Genomic DNA, 14,003 nt, shown 5'->3' on the forward strand with positions numbered 1-14,003 from the left:
CTGGATGTTGACCAACAGCAATCAAGGACTATATTGTGTGAAGGAACGTGATGCCCATGATCTAACCTTTGATCATCATTTTGTGACAACATATTCCTCGTAGACCTCGCGCTTGTCAGACACACCTGAGTACATGTCGTGATTAAGCTACCTCTTCCAGTATAGCACACAGGCACCTTCATGGCCTCACGCAACCAGAGTGCACATACTCAAGTGCAATATCCCACCAACAGAATATGTGTGTATCCCATACGATGCCCTCGGCCTTAGCGGACTTTCCTTTCTCGCCGAGCTGGCCGGCGCCCGTTCCCGCGGAAGCATCCGCGCCATTCTCGGACATTCCGCATCGTAGCGAGGATCAAAGTATGACCGAGTCACTGACAAAAAGATACGATTGCCGGAGCAACTTAGGATGCTTTTGAGTTCCATGAATAGAGGTAAGTTTGATATGCTTTGGGAATTTCTCTTTTCCGGCCAGATAGACACGGCGTAGTACCCACTTCCTCATGCCGCTGGGGAATACTTTCCTCCCGTGTTGCTCCACCGGGCAGGGAGGTCCAGGAATGAGCAATGAAGAGATACGTTCCGGCCAGCTGTACGGACGAATCCATTATCGTGCGCGGACCGAGCCGCGTGTGAGCACACCATTGGTGAGGGATGTATATGACGAAGCCGTGATATCTTCCTAGTACTCGTCTTCTTCATTTCCAGTCTGTGCTCAGATTTGGCTGCAACACTGAGGTTATCCCTGGTAAAGCACTGTACTTGGCAACAAGATATCCATGAAGACAAGTGTTTTCCTACTACATGCTGTTGGGACTGAACCACTAGACTAGAACGTCGTCACCTGCTCTGTCTCTAGTCCTTAACCAGCTCATACCCATAGTGCCACCCCTTGCCCTTGATATCTTCCCTCACCTTGTAGTTTTCCTCAGCGATCCTCAAGACATCGAGGGCCACCTCAGCATACACCGTCCCGTCCTCGTCCAGTCCCAGCTCCTTACCACCCTCATTCCTCACCTTCCCCACAATCGGCAGGGCGACCTGGCTGCACCCACCCTTGTTACAAAACACCACAGCAGCCGTGTTCTCAAACGCGCGGCACACGACGGCCGTCTCGAGAAACACCCTCTCGCTGTCCGGGTTGAGCGCGAGCCCCGCCTCATCGACGTCCGTGACCAGCCAGAACGACGGGATGATCACGATCTGCGCGCCATCCGCAATAAGCGCCCGGAACGCCTCCGGGAACGCAAGGTCCCAGCACACGAGCAGGCCCGCGCGCACGGGGGACCCGTCGGCGTTGCGCAGCGGCGTGTCGAACGCGGCGTGCGGCTCGTGGCGCCCGGGGCTCAGGTGCGGCCGCTCCGGGTGCCACAGGTTCTTCTTCTGGTAGCTCCCGGCCAGGTCGCCCGTCCCCGCCGCGACGAAGTGCGCCATGTTGCGCAGCTCCCTGCCGGCCAGGAGCGCGGCCCTGGACTTGTTGTCGTCCTGCGGCTGGGGCGGCGCGTGCGCGCTGGCCGGGTGCGACTCGCAGATCGTCCCGGTGACTATGCTGATGTTCAGCTCGCGGGCCAGGGCTTGGTACCTGGGAAGGTAGGCTTCTGATTCTGCGCAGGATGCGATGAAGTCTGGGTGCTCTGGCACCCAGGATGTCAGGTGGTATTCTGGCAGGACGGCGACATGACAGCCATTTTCCGCGGCCTTGCGGATCTCTGATTCTGCTTTTGCGAAGTTTGCTGCCGGGTCGACTGGCTGAGGTGTGGATGATGATCAGCGCGACGGTGAGAGCTTAGGAGTTTAGGAGAGCGATTGGTGCAGATGATGAATGACCACAAGATCGGAGACGAGTACCCAACCTCGCGAGAGTCTTCCCTAGGACTTGGGCTGTAGCAGCTCAAGCTATCGTAGAAGAAGCCTTGACGTGCCCGTCCGCTGCCGTGAAAGCCACAGACATGAACTCTGTCTGAAAAGATGACGCAGTTGACTCACTGACCTTTGGTTGCATTTGAATCAGCGCAAATTTATAGGCGGGTGCCATGTTGAAGGCACTATCGGCGAGCGCACGGAGCCCAAATGCAGCTGAAGGAGAACAATGCGGTGATCTATGCCGTGGATCGCTTCGTCGAGGCGAATGCCCGGAAGTTTCATGCACGGAGCGATGTCTGATGCAGAGCGATCATCGGAGCCGGCAGCGGGGATGTGGAGACCCGGACTACCCATTGCTTCCGGCCCACCAGCCTCCGGCCTCGACTGCGCTTCGAGCCCGGTTCCCGTCAAGCTTGTTATTCGGTCTGACCAAGGCGGACCGGAAGTGAAGCCTTGATCTCACCAACGATGCGTAGTTCACCCTTGCCAAGCCGGGCGGTTCGAACCACGAACTTCAAGAGCCCCCAAGAGGCAAAGGCGCCAGTCGGAGTAATGCCAGCGTTGTTCAAAATCTATGAGCATGCCTCGCAGACTTGGACACTGTCTGAACATCTTCCTCAAGCGAATTGTACTTGGATAGCTAATAATTACATGGAGTCGGACCAATTGCATCAAACATGGGTGGCTGCATCAAATTCACGGCAATGGGAACAGCAAGGTTGGAATTCAAATTTCTTGGGTCTTTTAATTTGTTCTTTCTCATCGTTGGCTCGTCTCAACATCTAGCGTAGGGAACCTTGATAGCATTTAAGAGACCACTGCACCTGCGAGCAGATTATAGAATGGTGCCGAAGCTGTCAAATTGTTAGCATGTGACGAGACCTAACCTCGACAAGTAGAAGACAGATGCTTACCCGAAAGTCCTCTTGATGCTGTGCACGTAGTAATTCTGCCAGTTCTCCTTTGTGACCTCCTCCTGACCCACTGGAACACCGGTCCAGTTGACTCGCATCACCGTCACCGAGTCCACATCGTTCTGGTCAAACTCGATCTCCAGCTTGGAGTAGTGCCCTGCCGGCCACTGCTGCAGCCTCCAGCTCTGTACGATCTTGGTGGGCTCGTTCAGCTCCAGGTACTCGCCCAGGACATTGCCCCCGAACAGCTCGAACTTGCCACCCTTCTTCGCGCCCTCGAAGACCTTTGGCGGTGCGCGCGTGAAGGCTGCGATCCGCTGAGGGTCGGTAAAGGTCTTGTAAAGCTCTTCTGCGGTCGTGCGGAACTCCTCGCTGTCGTTCACCGTCGTGGTGTTCACAACACTGCCGCTGCTCGACTTAACGGTCGTTGATGGCTCGGGGGTGGCGGTCTTTGCTTGGAACTTGGGGGTGGAGAAGCCGCTGGAGGGGTTGGAGCCCGGCGCGTGCTGGATGTCCTTGCCGTGCTCGGCGATGAGGGCGGAGGGGAGCTTGACAAACTGCTGTCGCAGTTGGGGGATGAGCTTTGCGCGGATAAGATCCTTGACGGGCTGCTTCTCTTTCGACTCGGAGTAGATGTCGACGTCGAACACAAACTCGTCCTCCTCTGTGTCGTGGGCAACCTCGGGCACGGTGATGGTGCCGGAGACCTCGTCTGCCTTGGGGGCGGAGCCGGAGAACTCGAGGACCAACTTCACGTCGTAGATTGTAATAACCTTGCCTTTGCGCTGGCTGACGTCGACGTCACCGTCGCAGGTGATAATCTTGCTAACCTTCACCTTTGCGCCGCCATCCTCCACCTCGACCTTGGTCAGGTTCTCCGTGAACCAAGCTCTTGTCCACTCTGAGACATCTTTGTTGACCCAGTGCCAGTTGTTCGGGTTGTGAAGGACCATCTTGCGTGTGATTGGAAGGGTGACTTCAGTCGCGAAAGGGGCGGAGTAGGGTTCAAGTCTGCTTTCGAGGGGCAATGTTAGTCAACGCAGCCATGATTTAATGGAGATGTGTTGCAAGTTGCCAATTGAAGAAGCGTCGTTCAGAAATATGAAGTATATTCAAGAGCTTGATCATCAAAGGGAGAGAGTACAAAAAACCCCTATGACTGGTGCCAGCTATAAATCTCATCACGTAGACGTCGTGGTGGTGGCGGTGGTGGTGCGGAGGGGAGAAGCGGCGAGGACACACGTACCTTTGGGTCCCAGAGTGGGTGTGAGTGCGTTGTGCTGATCCGATACGATGGTGGTGGTTGGCAGATGCAAAAGGTCAGGCTGTGGAAAGAAGGGCAAAGAACAAATGATGTGATATGGGTGGTAGTGTTGGTGTTGGTGGTGACCGGGGAGCCGGAACGGCGTGGAAGAAATCCAAGCGATTCCATTTTGTCTGCGAGCTTTTGAGGCTGCCAGTGTCAGCTGCAAGCTTGCAAGACGGACCCCACCCGCGCGTCCGGTCCCTTGTTTGCGAATTGGGCTGGACCCTGGAACGGAGCTGTCTGGACTTGAGGCTCTTCAGCCTCGCCATGTCGAGACCTCATCCCATTTCCATTGTGGTTTCGACACGATCTGGCTCGAGCAGCGTCGTGAAGTGGTCTTCTTCCTGAAAAGTATTCGTGGTTGTGATGGGAGGAAAATTCTGTGCACTGAAATTTAAGCGACCTCCAACCCCGCTGAATATTGGCCCCACCGGTTATGCTGGCCTCAGGCGTCAAGACAAGCGGTACAAATTATCAACCCAGCTACTGTTAACGTCGACTCTTGCCATGGTATGACTTTGTTGGCGCTCGGGGACCTTGCACGTCTCGAAATCTTCCTTGAGAATGGAGACACAGGATTGACGCCGTCAGACCCGAGGGTGGTACGCAATCGGATGCTGGCAGTGGCTAGTTACCCTGTCAACTATCATCAATTGCTCAGTTCGGAGCCTGTTTCATCTGGCTCACAAGAGCAAATATAACTGCATTGAATTCTCTCTAGGTTCGAATTTTTCCTTGAAGTGTTGAGGTCCGGCTGCTTGAGCGGCTGTCCGCCTTTAAGACCAGCCTGCTCTAAGAGGACTCTTCCCAGTTTTGCTTTCTAGGTAGCTCAACCTGCCTTTCCCACACTTTGGGCCCCTCGTTCTGGTCATCTAAGGTAGGTCTTTGTCCCATGCTGGGAGGGCATACGGAGTTTGTTGATCTTGACGCGCCTTCTCAATGAACCTAGACGAAATCAGTATTGCGACCAGACACACATGCGCCATTCCACAGGATCTCACTTCGTATGACTTCCTCTCGCAAACATGTCTCCTTTGCCGTTGAAGAACTTCATGTGTGTATACGCCAGGGTTTTACCCACTGCAGGCATTGTGTCAGCAATCTCATTCCTAGATAGACACCAAGTCGGGACACTCACTCTTCTCGCACTCAGCAATGACCCGGATCTTGTCCTGCTCTGCCACCACCAGACAGATATGAAACTTGAGGGTGTCCGTCAGCCATCCCACTCACGTTGAAGCAGCACAGCGCGAGATCGCGTACCGTTCAGGTCCGTCGAGACACCCGTAGAGTATAGTCCCATGGACGCCACAGCAAGAGAGCCTCCAAGATCAACCATACTAGCAATGGTTCCGCCGTGCAGGATGTTCAACCGGTTCTTGGCGATGCGTCAGCATCTCAAGCTCGTCCTATTCAAACTGGGTTTTCTGTCCCTGTCTTGCTCTCTTACCGTGTGCTGCTTATGTATATGGAGATCAAATGTGACCTTTCCAGGGCCGGCAGCAACGACACGCAGCTGTAGTGACAGTCACGATGAGTACAAAAGCCGTCGAATAGAGACATCACGCCTTCAGCTCTCTCACATTATTGTTCCCTAGCAACCTGCGAGCCGTCAGTCTTTCCAGTCTGTTCTAGCCTTTTGCAGAGCAACTGGAACTCACGTTGGCTCCAGGCCAGATGTTGCCATGAAGTTCTTCAGAACCTAAGGAGGGAATGTACCGAGCGTCAGTCATGAGGGCCATGGTCTAGCTGGATTCGATGTTGCGCGACTGACTCTCGGAACGAATTGCTCGGCTCTCAAGATGGACGACATGATCAGGGCCCCAGAAAGCTGCCTTGCTTGATATTGTGATATGTAAAAAACCTAGAAGTGATCCCCAGCACAGTGAGGTTGACCCGTGAAGTTGTCTGGTCTGGTTGGTCTCTGGCTGGCGACTCGCACTGAAGAAGCCCCAGACGTCACAGGTGGGTTGGCTTATCGCTAGGCACTGGTGTTGGAGGGGACCCACCCCCTGCACACACCCCTGCCGCACGACGGCTAAGGGCAGCCCACGCTATAGTCGTGACTGACGACTTCTACATTTCGATTCCAGGCTCCAAGTCTTGACTCCGACCATCACGGAGCCGTGTCCTCCTTGCCACGCCACCCGACAGACTTGTTCGCAGTCAGTTTGGGCAGTGCCATCGGGGGATACGCCGACCATCTATCGACACCCAAGCAATGCAATAACAGTGCGGCGTCCTCGCCTCGACTCTCTCAACGGCGGTGACTGGCCGCGGCAGACGCCAACCAGCAGCTTCCTGCCTCACCTCCCTCGTCCTCGCAAGTTTGGCCCATCATGTCGGCAACGCCCTCCCTCACCCTCTCCGACTACCTGGAGAAGCTCTCAGGGGCAGTCTTCCGACGCCTCTACCAGCAGCCCTCCACCGCCTTTGCCATCTTCCGGCGCATGCTGCCGAACCTCGCCAAGACCTTCGTCATGGCGATCCTGTACATGCCCACACCTCTGCTGCTCGACGACCTCGATACCTGGGTCAAGCCCGATGCTAAGAAGGATCGCGACCATGCCCTCGGGATTCTGAGGCGCCTGCACATAGTATCAATCTCGATGGCGGTGAAGGACAAGCCACAGGAGATGGCCCTGACCACCAACTTCAAGAACTCCCTGCGCCTGGCCCTCGAAGGCGGTGGTGAGCACCAGAGCTTCGGCGTGCCTAGTTCGCTCCCGGTGCCCGAACACGTCGACATTGCCTTCCTCGACAAATATGCGCGGAAGAAGTGGGACGATATACTGCACTTCGTGGTGAACAGTGTCGCAATGGGGGGTGGGGAAAGCGTGTCTGGGTCTTCTGGGCCCAAGGCCTCCGTCAAAGACCTGCTGGTGGCAGGCCGTCTAGTCGAGCGGAGGGGACTGGGAAGCGTGGGAATCACGCAGTCAGGCTTCACGTTCCTGCTACAAGAGGCGAACGCGCAGGTGTGGACGCTGCTGCTGCAGTGGTTGGAGGCGGCTGACCAGGCGCGCAAGGAGGCAGAGCAGGCAGGCAGAGAGTCCAAGCTAGACAGTGTCGACATGCTAAGTTTCCTATTCATGCTTGCCAGCCTGGAGCTAGGGAGGGCCTACGACACGAACGCACTGACTGAGAAACGTCAGAACATGCTTCCGAACCTGGTGGACTTTGGCCTGGTCTACATCGATACGACCAACCACCACCAGTACTTCCCAACTCGGCTTGCCACGACCCTCACGAGCGGCGCATCGGCACTGCGTAGTGTGTCATCAGGCTTTGATGCCGCCATAGCTGCCGGCCACGGGGAAGGGGGCGGCGGGGCCGGCGAGAGCGGGCAGCACAAGGGCTTCATCATCGTCGAGACCAACTACCGCATCTACGCGTACACGACGTCGCCGCTGCAGATATGCGTGCTGTCGCTCTTTTGCCACCTGCGGCACCGGTTCTCGGGCATGGTGACGGGCCGGCTGACGCGCGACTCGATCCGCAAGGCTATCAGCTACGGCATCACGGCGGACCAGATCGTGTCATACCTGGCAACGCACGCGCACGAGCAGATGCACCGCGTCGCGCAGCTCAACACCAAGCCCGTGCTGCCGCCCACGGTGGTCGACCAGATTCGCCTTTGGCAGCTCGAGAACGAGCGCATGCGCGCCACCCCGGGCTTCCTGTTCAAGGACTTCGACTCCAAGGCCGAGTACGACGCCCTCTCGCGCTACGCCGAGGAGATCGGCGTCCTGGTCTGGCGCAGCGACGCCCGCCAGACCTTCTTCGCCAGCAAGGTCGAGCAGCTGGCAGAATACCTGAGGCTGTGGAAAAAGGCGAACTAGGACTCCGCCTTCTCCGACTCTCCCGGCCTCCTCGTCGATGGAAGCGACACCTTACAGTCCAAGATCATTATCAGTCCAGAGAAGCGACGGCCTGGCGGTGTCTTTCGGCCCGTGATATATGGAAAAACGGTCCGGGGCGTACTGCAGATGTGACATCTGCCCTGCTTAGCTGAACCAGGTAAAGCACTGCCTGGAAAGGGGCCGGCGGCTGTTTCATGATTATCATCTTATCACAGTGAGGGTCTGAGCCGGCCATGAAGATGATCGGCTGTCCCTTTCTCGGTCACACATATGGTCTTTGGAAAAAGGGTTTCAGCGGTTGGCGTTTAAAGGCAAAAAGAATTGGTGGGCTGGCTATCTGGCCCAAGTGAAAGAAGGCGTTAAAAGGCATACCCGGTAGGGTCAACGGCGTCATGTCCTCGTTGTTGTAGATCACCTCCACGCAGTTTTGGTGCATAAAAACATTCATTGCGAGATCATCGCTTGATTGATTTTTCACTGGTTTCGGTGTCATGGTCCAGAGGCCAAACCACTTCCCGTAGGTTCCTCATTTTCTAATTATTTCAAGTAGGCCGTCTCTGCATGTCTCATATAAGAATAAGCTAACAGTACACCATTACCCAACAGCAGCACCAAACCCTTTCTATTAATTCGTGAACTGGTCAGCCGGATGCTGATGCTAGCAATCTCCTGTAAGCAAAGTGCAAATAGCCGGTGCTCGTTCTCTCGGACACATCAGTGGTGTCATGCTTTTCTGCCAGATGCAAAACCCAGTTTGATAGCAACCCCTCCCATCCTTCACACTGATTAGTACATGCTTGCCCTCTTTCCGATTCTCTTCACGCCCATCCGCGATATGTACGAGCCCCAGTTGCGGTCACCCATAGTACCACCCCTCGGAAGGAGCTTGACACGGCGCGTCTTGCGCGCATAGTCCTGCTGGAACGCGAACAAGCTCCTCCGGGCTTCATCGGTGGCGCAAAAAGCTTCGAGATGAACGAACACCCGCTTGCATCGCTCGTCGTCGTCCAGCAGCAGCTCAGCATCCGCAGCATGCATTCCGCCTGTGTCGCTGCCCGGGCCGCCGCCGCCACCGGTCTGTTGGAGAATGGCGGCTGAGGTGGCCGAGGGGGGGAGACGAGTGTTGAATCGGGTGTACTGTGTTTCTCGCAGTAGATGCGGCTGTAGCTGCTGATTTCGGGCTTTCGCGCTGTCGGCCTGAGCATCAAGTATGCTCAGCAGATTGTTGGTGGTCAGACACTCGGCCAGGAACTTGTCGTGCAGGGAGCTGAAGCGGCCCGTCCAGTACGCTGAGGGCTGCTCGGTATAGATGCAGCAAGGATTCTGAGTGAGGTACAAGTCCGACTTGTGCGAGCCCAGAGACAATCGACCACTCTTCGAGACCGGGAGCCGAGAGGAAGTGGGCGGCTTGGACAGCGACGTGTCAGCCGTTGCGGCTTGGACGAGAGAGGCTGAGGATCCGTTCGATGAGGCAGTGGTCCGACGACTGGGGGCTAAGGTTGACCTAGAAAAGGACGCTGTGATTCCGGATAAGACGTTGAATGTGCGTGATTTGGATAACTGTCGTGGTGTCGAATCTTCAAGGGTTTCGATGATGGGGGTGGGTGGTCGTCCAGATCCCTCCTTTTTATCCTTTCCGCCTCCAGACGCCACCTCACCAAAGACATGATCGCCGCAAACTTCAGAAGTAGGAACAGGATGGGATGGGAGGATCATCCTGCCATTGTGCTGGACGGGGCCGAATGGAGCACTGATGACGGGCCGCTTCCTGAACGGCAAGCGAGGCGTCGGAAGACGCGAGGAACGGTGTGGTTGGTCCATTCCGTGAATCGTGCGAACGGTCCGTCGACTGATTCGTGAAGCCGTTGGATGGCGTCTGCGGCAGTCCTGTGGGCTAGGACAAAGAAGACGAGAAGGATAGCGTGGATGACAGCCAGCCACAAGGGAACCAGGACGCGGACGGAGTCGAGATAGGGTCTGTGGAGCTCAGAAACTAGCAGATAGGTGCACTTGAGGCTCTGGAACAAGGCGTGCACAGTCTGCTGGATACCCTCCTTTAAGGTGAAGGTCAGAAAGTAGAAGACCTGGGTTATTTCGGCTGGCTGCTCTGGGTATGGCCTCTCGTTGTGGTCGAGGTCGAGGTTGAAGTCAGGGTCGAAGTCGGGGGCTGAGATGGGTGATGCGCAGTCAATCGGATGGGGACCAACGTTGGTTCGCCCAGTACCTGTAGTCATGATGAGTGGGAGCGTGGTACGGACTGTGCGTAAGGAAGCTGTCCGTGGAGCGTTCGGTGGCAATGTCAAGACTCAGGGAGGAGAAGTGAAGATGGCGATAGTGGTAGTGGCGGCGGGTGTTTGGGGAGCGAGATGTTGACAAAGAGGGCCGGCTGATTTGAAGACGACAGCAAGTGATGAAGTGCGTTCATGCTCACCTGGTTGACACGGCAGGTGCCTTCGAACTCCGAGGAAAGTACAATCAGAGGACAATTCCAAGACGATCAGTGACTTTCATGTTTGAGGCGTGACTTGGTGCACTGAGAGATGGAGACAGCAGGTGCGACACGCTCCTGCCCGAACAGGTCCAAGGTCTCCCAGCGCGAGGAACAATGGATGCTGAAGCTCCTTCTCAAAACCATGTGTTGCCCCAACAGCAATGTGTCCGCAGTTCCTGTGTCTGTCAGTTGTGGAGGCAGCCAGCTGGTCGAAGGCGTCGTCCACAATGCTTTGCCAGGGTCCAATTCAATCCAGTGGGAACGATCCATCATTCATTCATTCTATTGAAGACATCGATCAATGCTAATGCAGGCGTCGTCACTCGTCAGTCTTGCCATTGCGAATCCCATTGCCATTCTCGTTTATGCACCGTCTATTCCCAACCCTCGACGCCGAATCTGAAGGTCATGTCTCCTTCGCCTCTCTCTATGGCGCTGCCATTTGAATCCCACAATGCCCTCTCGGTATAGGTCACGTTTCCGTCCCAGTCCACCAGGATGATCGTCTGCCTCTGCGTGCCGTACATGCCCGTTGCGAATCCCGTCGTTTGAGGGTCCGGCCGTTGAGCTCCCACGACCTTGGACAGCGTCTCTTGCACTTCGGGGTCGGCGTGGTTGGCCCCGTCCGTTCCATTGCTCGCCGCTCTCACCATGTCGTCCCGGTGTTTCGAGTCGCCTATCAGGGGAATGAACACAGACTCCTTGAGCTCCGTGAGATGGTCCTCCAGGCTCTTGCCTGGGTGGGTAGGCAGTGTGTCTTGGTCCAGGACCCAGAACAGCCTCTCCCGCAATTCGTCCTCGTTCATGTCTTTCTCGACCGCTTCGCTCACAACCTGGTTGACCAGAGACTTTCCGTTCTTCACCTTGGGCCACTCCACAGGGTCATCAAACGCCGCATTGCTAAGTCCAACTGTCTCGCCTCTCTTCCCAACGATCCACGGTATCTGGTCAGGGTGCTCGGCACGATTTGACAGGATCGCCATAGGCTCCAGCCCGTCTTCACCCCCTTCACGTCTCCGCCTCAACTTTCCACAGATGAGCGAGAAGCCGCCGACACCCTGACAGCCGCCGCTTGCCATCACTGCCTCCACATAATCGCCTACACTGCGCTCTGCCGAGTTCTCCAGCCATGATGTGACCATGGCCCCCCTGCTCCGCTGTCCGCTGATCGGCTGGCACAGTTTGCTGGGGTCTAGCTCGCGGTAGTTGGTAAGCACCGAGAAATGGCCCGACTTGGTGATTCCAAGCCATGTGCCCCTTTCGGCGCGCTGCAGGTCTCGGGACGAGAGGATGTGCTGAATCTCTTCCGAATCGCCATTCGGCGGCTGACCGTCTACGCCCGTCTGCTGCGATGACACATCGGGCGTGTGCGTCCTGGAAGGCTGCTGAGAAGCTCTCGTGCTCCACCAGTGTGGCCGTGATGTCGGGCGAAGGATGAATTCGTCTCGGTTGTCGATCACGATGAGCGCATACTTGGGATGCGCGGTGGTGAGGAGGACGATGCACATGATACCTTTTGCCGTACTGCCGCTGCGTCTATTGCGCTCAAGATTCTTGCAAAATCGGTGCAGGTTTGTTCCTCTTGAGAGATCCGTGCCTAATATTCGGAGGGAGCACAGCAGTTGACGAGTTGTTGGTACTCCCGAGTTCCACTTGCTGGTCTCTGCTGCACCTATGCGCCTCTCAAGTAGGCTATGAGGTCACGCCAGCAGACCGGTAACTCCACGCCAAGCAGACCCGACTCACGGGATCTTACGGAGCAGGGTTGCGGCGTCCAACGCCAGGAAAACGACAGAGACGTAAACAAAAATCAGGTGATGGATTTCTTGGGGATTTCGAGGCCAAGCCATGAACCTACCTCGTGCCTACCTGCGGGCGTGTTCGCGGGCAGTAAGACGGTCAGCGCCGGAAGTCGCTATGCGGCCTTTCTGGGGGTGCCCTTTCTCTGCCGAACGGCCTCTAACGCCTCCGACCCCGGAACCAGCAACACGATGATGCCTTGCCACGTCTCCTTTGCATGCTTTTTCAGCCTCAAAAACGCCAGTCCATCTGCGTTGCCAACAAGAAGGCCTTGGACCTCGCGACGAATGGTGTACTGTCAGTCTCGCACACACCATGCAATCTGCGTGGCGCCCCGCACACTGGAAGGCCATGCTCTCACAACCTGGCTTTGCCTTGGCGACCACACTTGTCTGGGCATCAAGAGCGACACATCACATCTGCTGGCACAGTCATTCTTGGCGGGTCATGACCTCCCAGAAAGATGCTCTTCTTGTGTGTCTGACCATACAAGATCTTTACCGGCTTCCGAACCACGCAAACGCCTGTCTATCTCCATACGCCTGCCCATCTAAATCGCGATAGTCGTGTAACCCCTGTCTTTTGCCAATCCACTGACGTTGACGTTGCAGAACCACTACCGGGAGGAGCTGAATCCTCAATCGATTCCGGTTTTTCGGGGTTCCGTGGTGCGTCTGAATGCTGTGGGCTGCCTGGGGCCGGGGCAGATGCCTTCCCTGACCCGGCAGGATTCTGTGGTTCCCCGTGGTACGGGCAAGGACCACACGTCGATATTATGACCTTGCCCCTATCGCACGGCTTTTTAGTCTCTCGAAAAGTACTCAAGTGAGCTGGACACGACGTCACAATAGCTGCCCCTTCTCGAACTGCACATCCGTCCTCATACACCTGTGGATAAAGGTAACACATTCTCGCACTACTTAGGTTTCAACATCGTGGATTGTTCTGGCCCAAACGCAAAGCACCGTGCAAATTCCTTCAGCAGCAATGAGGGGGAAAACAACACCTGGAACGTTGCAGCACAATGCTCTTGCATCGCGCCTGTTAACAAAGAGCCACCGTCTTTGCTCGTCTCGATCCGGCACGCATCTCTCACGTTTCCGTCACGTTTCCGTCACGCTTGTCGAGCTGTGTGATGTGTGTGTTTACCAGCGCGCAGAATGAGCCGTCGGCAGCCGGGACCGGTCATTTTTCGCGAGCACAAGCCGCCGCTCCAGAGTCGCAATCGATCACACAGGAGCATTCATTGTCGGAGATTTGAGCCGGATCTCTTGCGCACGGCCGCGCTGTTTATCTATTCCACGCTCGCACCTAGTTCCATTGGAGCTGATGGACGTCTACGCAATGGACTCGAATTTAGCCTGCTTTCGAACCCAGACCGGTGGATGGCACGATGACACCTGTTGCTTCTTCACAGCGGCTGCGTCGCAATCGGAAGAACGAGCGCAACAGGTAGGAAATCCTCCGGTACGCGAGGTCAACGCTACCCACGTGTTTTCATGGGAGCGCAGGATGAAGGACTGCCGAATCCCACCATGTGAAGCTCAAGGTGATCAAGGACCCCATAGTAGTCCGGGCTTACAACTAGGCAACGAAAAAACCCAGTGTCTCCGCGCGAGCCCGGCTCGAAAGCGGAGCCCGGAAGACAATGGCCAGCGACCGCAAGCCTGGTAGCGAGGCCGGGGCTGCCGGATAAAAGGGGTGCGGGACTCCCTTTTCAGACTAGCTGGACGGCCCGACTCGGATAATGATCGCCGTGTCCTCAG

The 14,003-nt window shown here is 56.2% G+C and overlaps 5 protein-coding genes across 5 annotated transcripts; 1 reads left to right on the top strand and 4 right to left on the bottom strand.

Moving 5' to 3' along the window:
- Positions 1-858: 858 nt before the first annotated feature.
- INS49_010142 (uncharacterized protein) lies at positions 859-2,038 on the bottom strand (the record flags this gene model as incomplete). Its single annotated transcript, XM_043170868.1, has 2 exons — positions 859-1,748; positions 1,990-2,038. The coding sequence occupies 2 exons, from the start codon at positions 2,036-2,038 to the stop codon at positions 859-861; spliced, it is 939 nt and encodes a 312-aa protein (XP_043025433.1).
- Positions 2,039-2,701: 663 nt separating this feature from the next.
- INS49_010143 (uncharacterized protein) lies at positions 2,702-3,733 on the bottom strand (the record flags this gene model as incomplete). Its single annotated transcript, XM_043170869.1, has 2 exons — positions 2,702-2,720; positions 2,781-3,733. 2 exons carry the CDS (start codon positions 3,731-3,733, stop codon positions 2,702-2,704), a joined length of 972 nt encoding a protein of 323 aa, XP_043025434.1.
- A 1,225-nt stretch (positions 3,734-4,958) lies between these two features.
- On the bottom strand, positions 4,959-5,899 carry INS49_010144 (uncharacterized protein; the record flags this gene model as incomplete). Its single annotated transcript, XM_043170870.1, has 8 exons — positions 4,959-5,031; positions 5,112-5,166; positions 5,225-5,263; positions 5,320-5,464; positions 5,537-5,602; positions 5,670-5,688; positions 5,748-5,788; positions 5,861-5,899. The coding sequence occupies 8 exons, from the start codon at positions 5,897-5,899 to the stop codon at positions 4,959-4,961; spliced, it is 477 nt and encodes a 158-aa protein (XP_043025435.1).
- A 526-nt stretch (positions 5,900-6,425) lies between these two features.
- Positions 6,426-7,925, top strand: INS49_010145 (uncharacterized protein; the record flags this gene model as incomplete). Its single annotated transcript, XM_043170871.1, has 1 exon — positions 6,426-7,925. One exon carries the CDS (start codon positions 6,426-6,428, stop codon positions 7,923-7,925), a length of 1,500 nt encoding a protein of 499 aa, XP_043025436.1.
- An 807-nt stretch (positions 7,926-8,732) lies between these two features.
- INS49_010146 (uncharacterized protein) lies at positions 8,733-11,945 on the bottom strand (the record flags this gene model as incomplete). The annotated part of the gene is made up of 3 exons (XM_043170872.1): positions 8,733-9,353; positions 9,797-10,113; positions 10,823-11,945. 3 exons carry the CDS (start codon positions 11,943-11,945, stop codon positions 8,733-8,735), a joined length of 2,061 nt encoding a protein of 686 aa, XP_043025437.1.
- Between the last annotated feature and the right edge of the window lie 2,058 nt (positions 11,946-14,003).

This window comes from Diaporthe citri, assembly GCF_014595645.1.
Source record: "Diaporthe citri strain NFHF-8-4 chromosome Unknown scaffold_4, whole genome shotgun sequence".
Taxonomy (NCBI): Eukaryota; Fungi; Ascomycota; class Sordariomycetes; order Diaporthales; family Diaporthaceae; genus Diaporthe; species Diaporthe citri.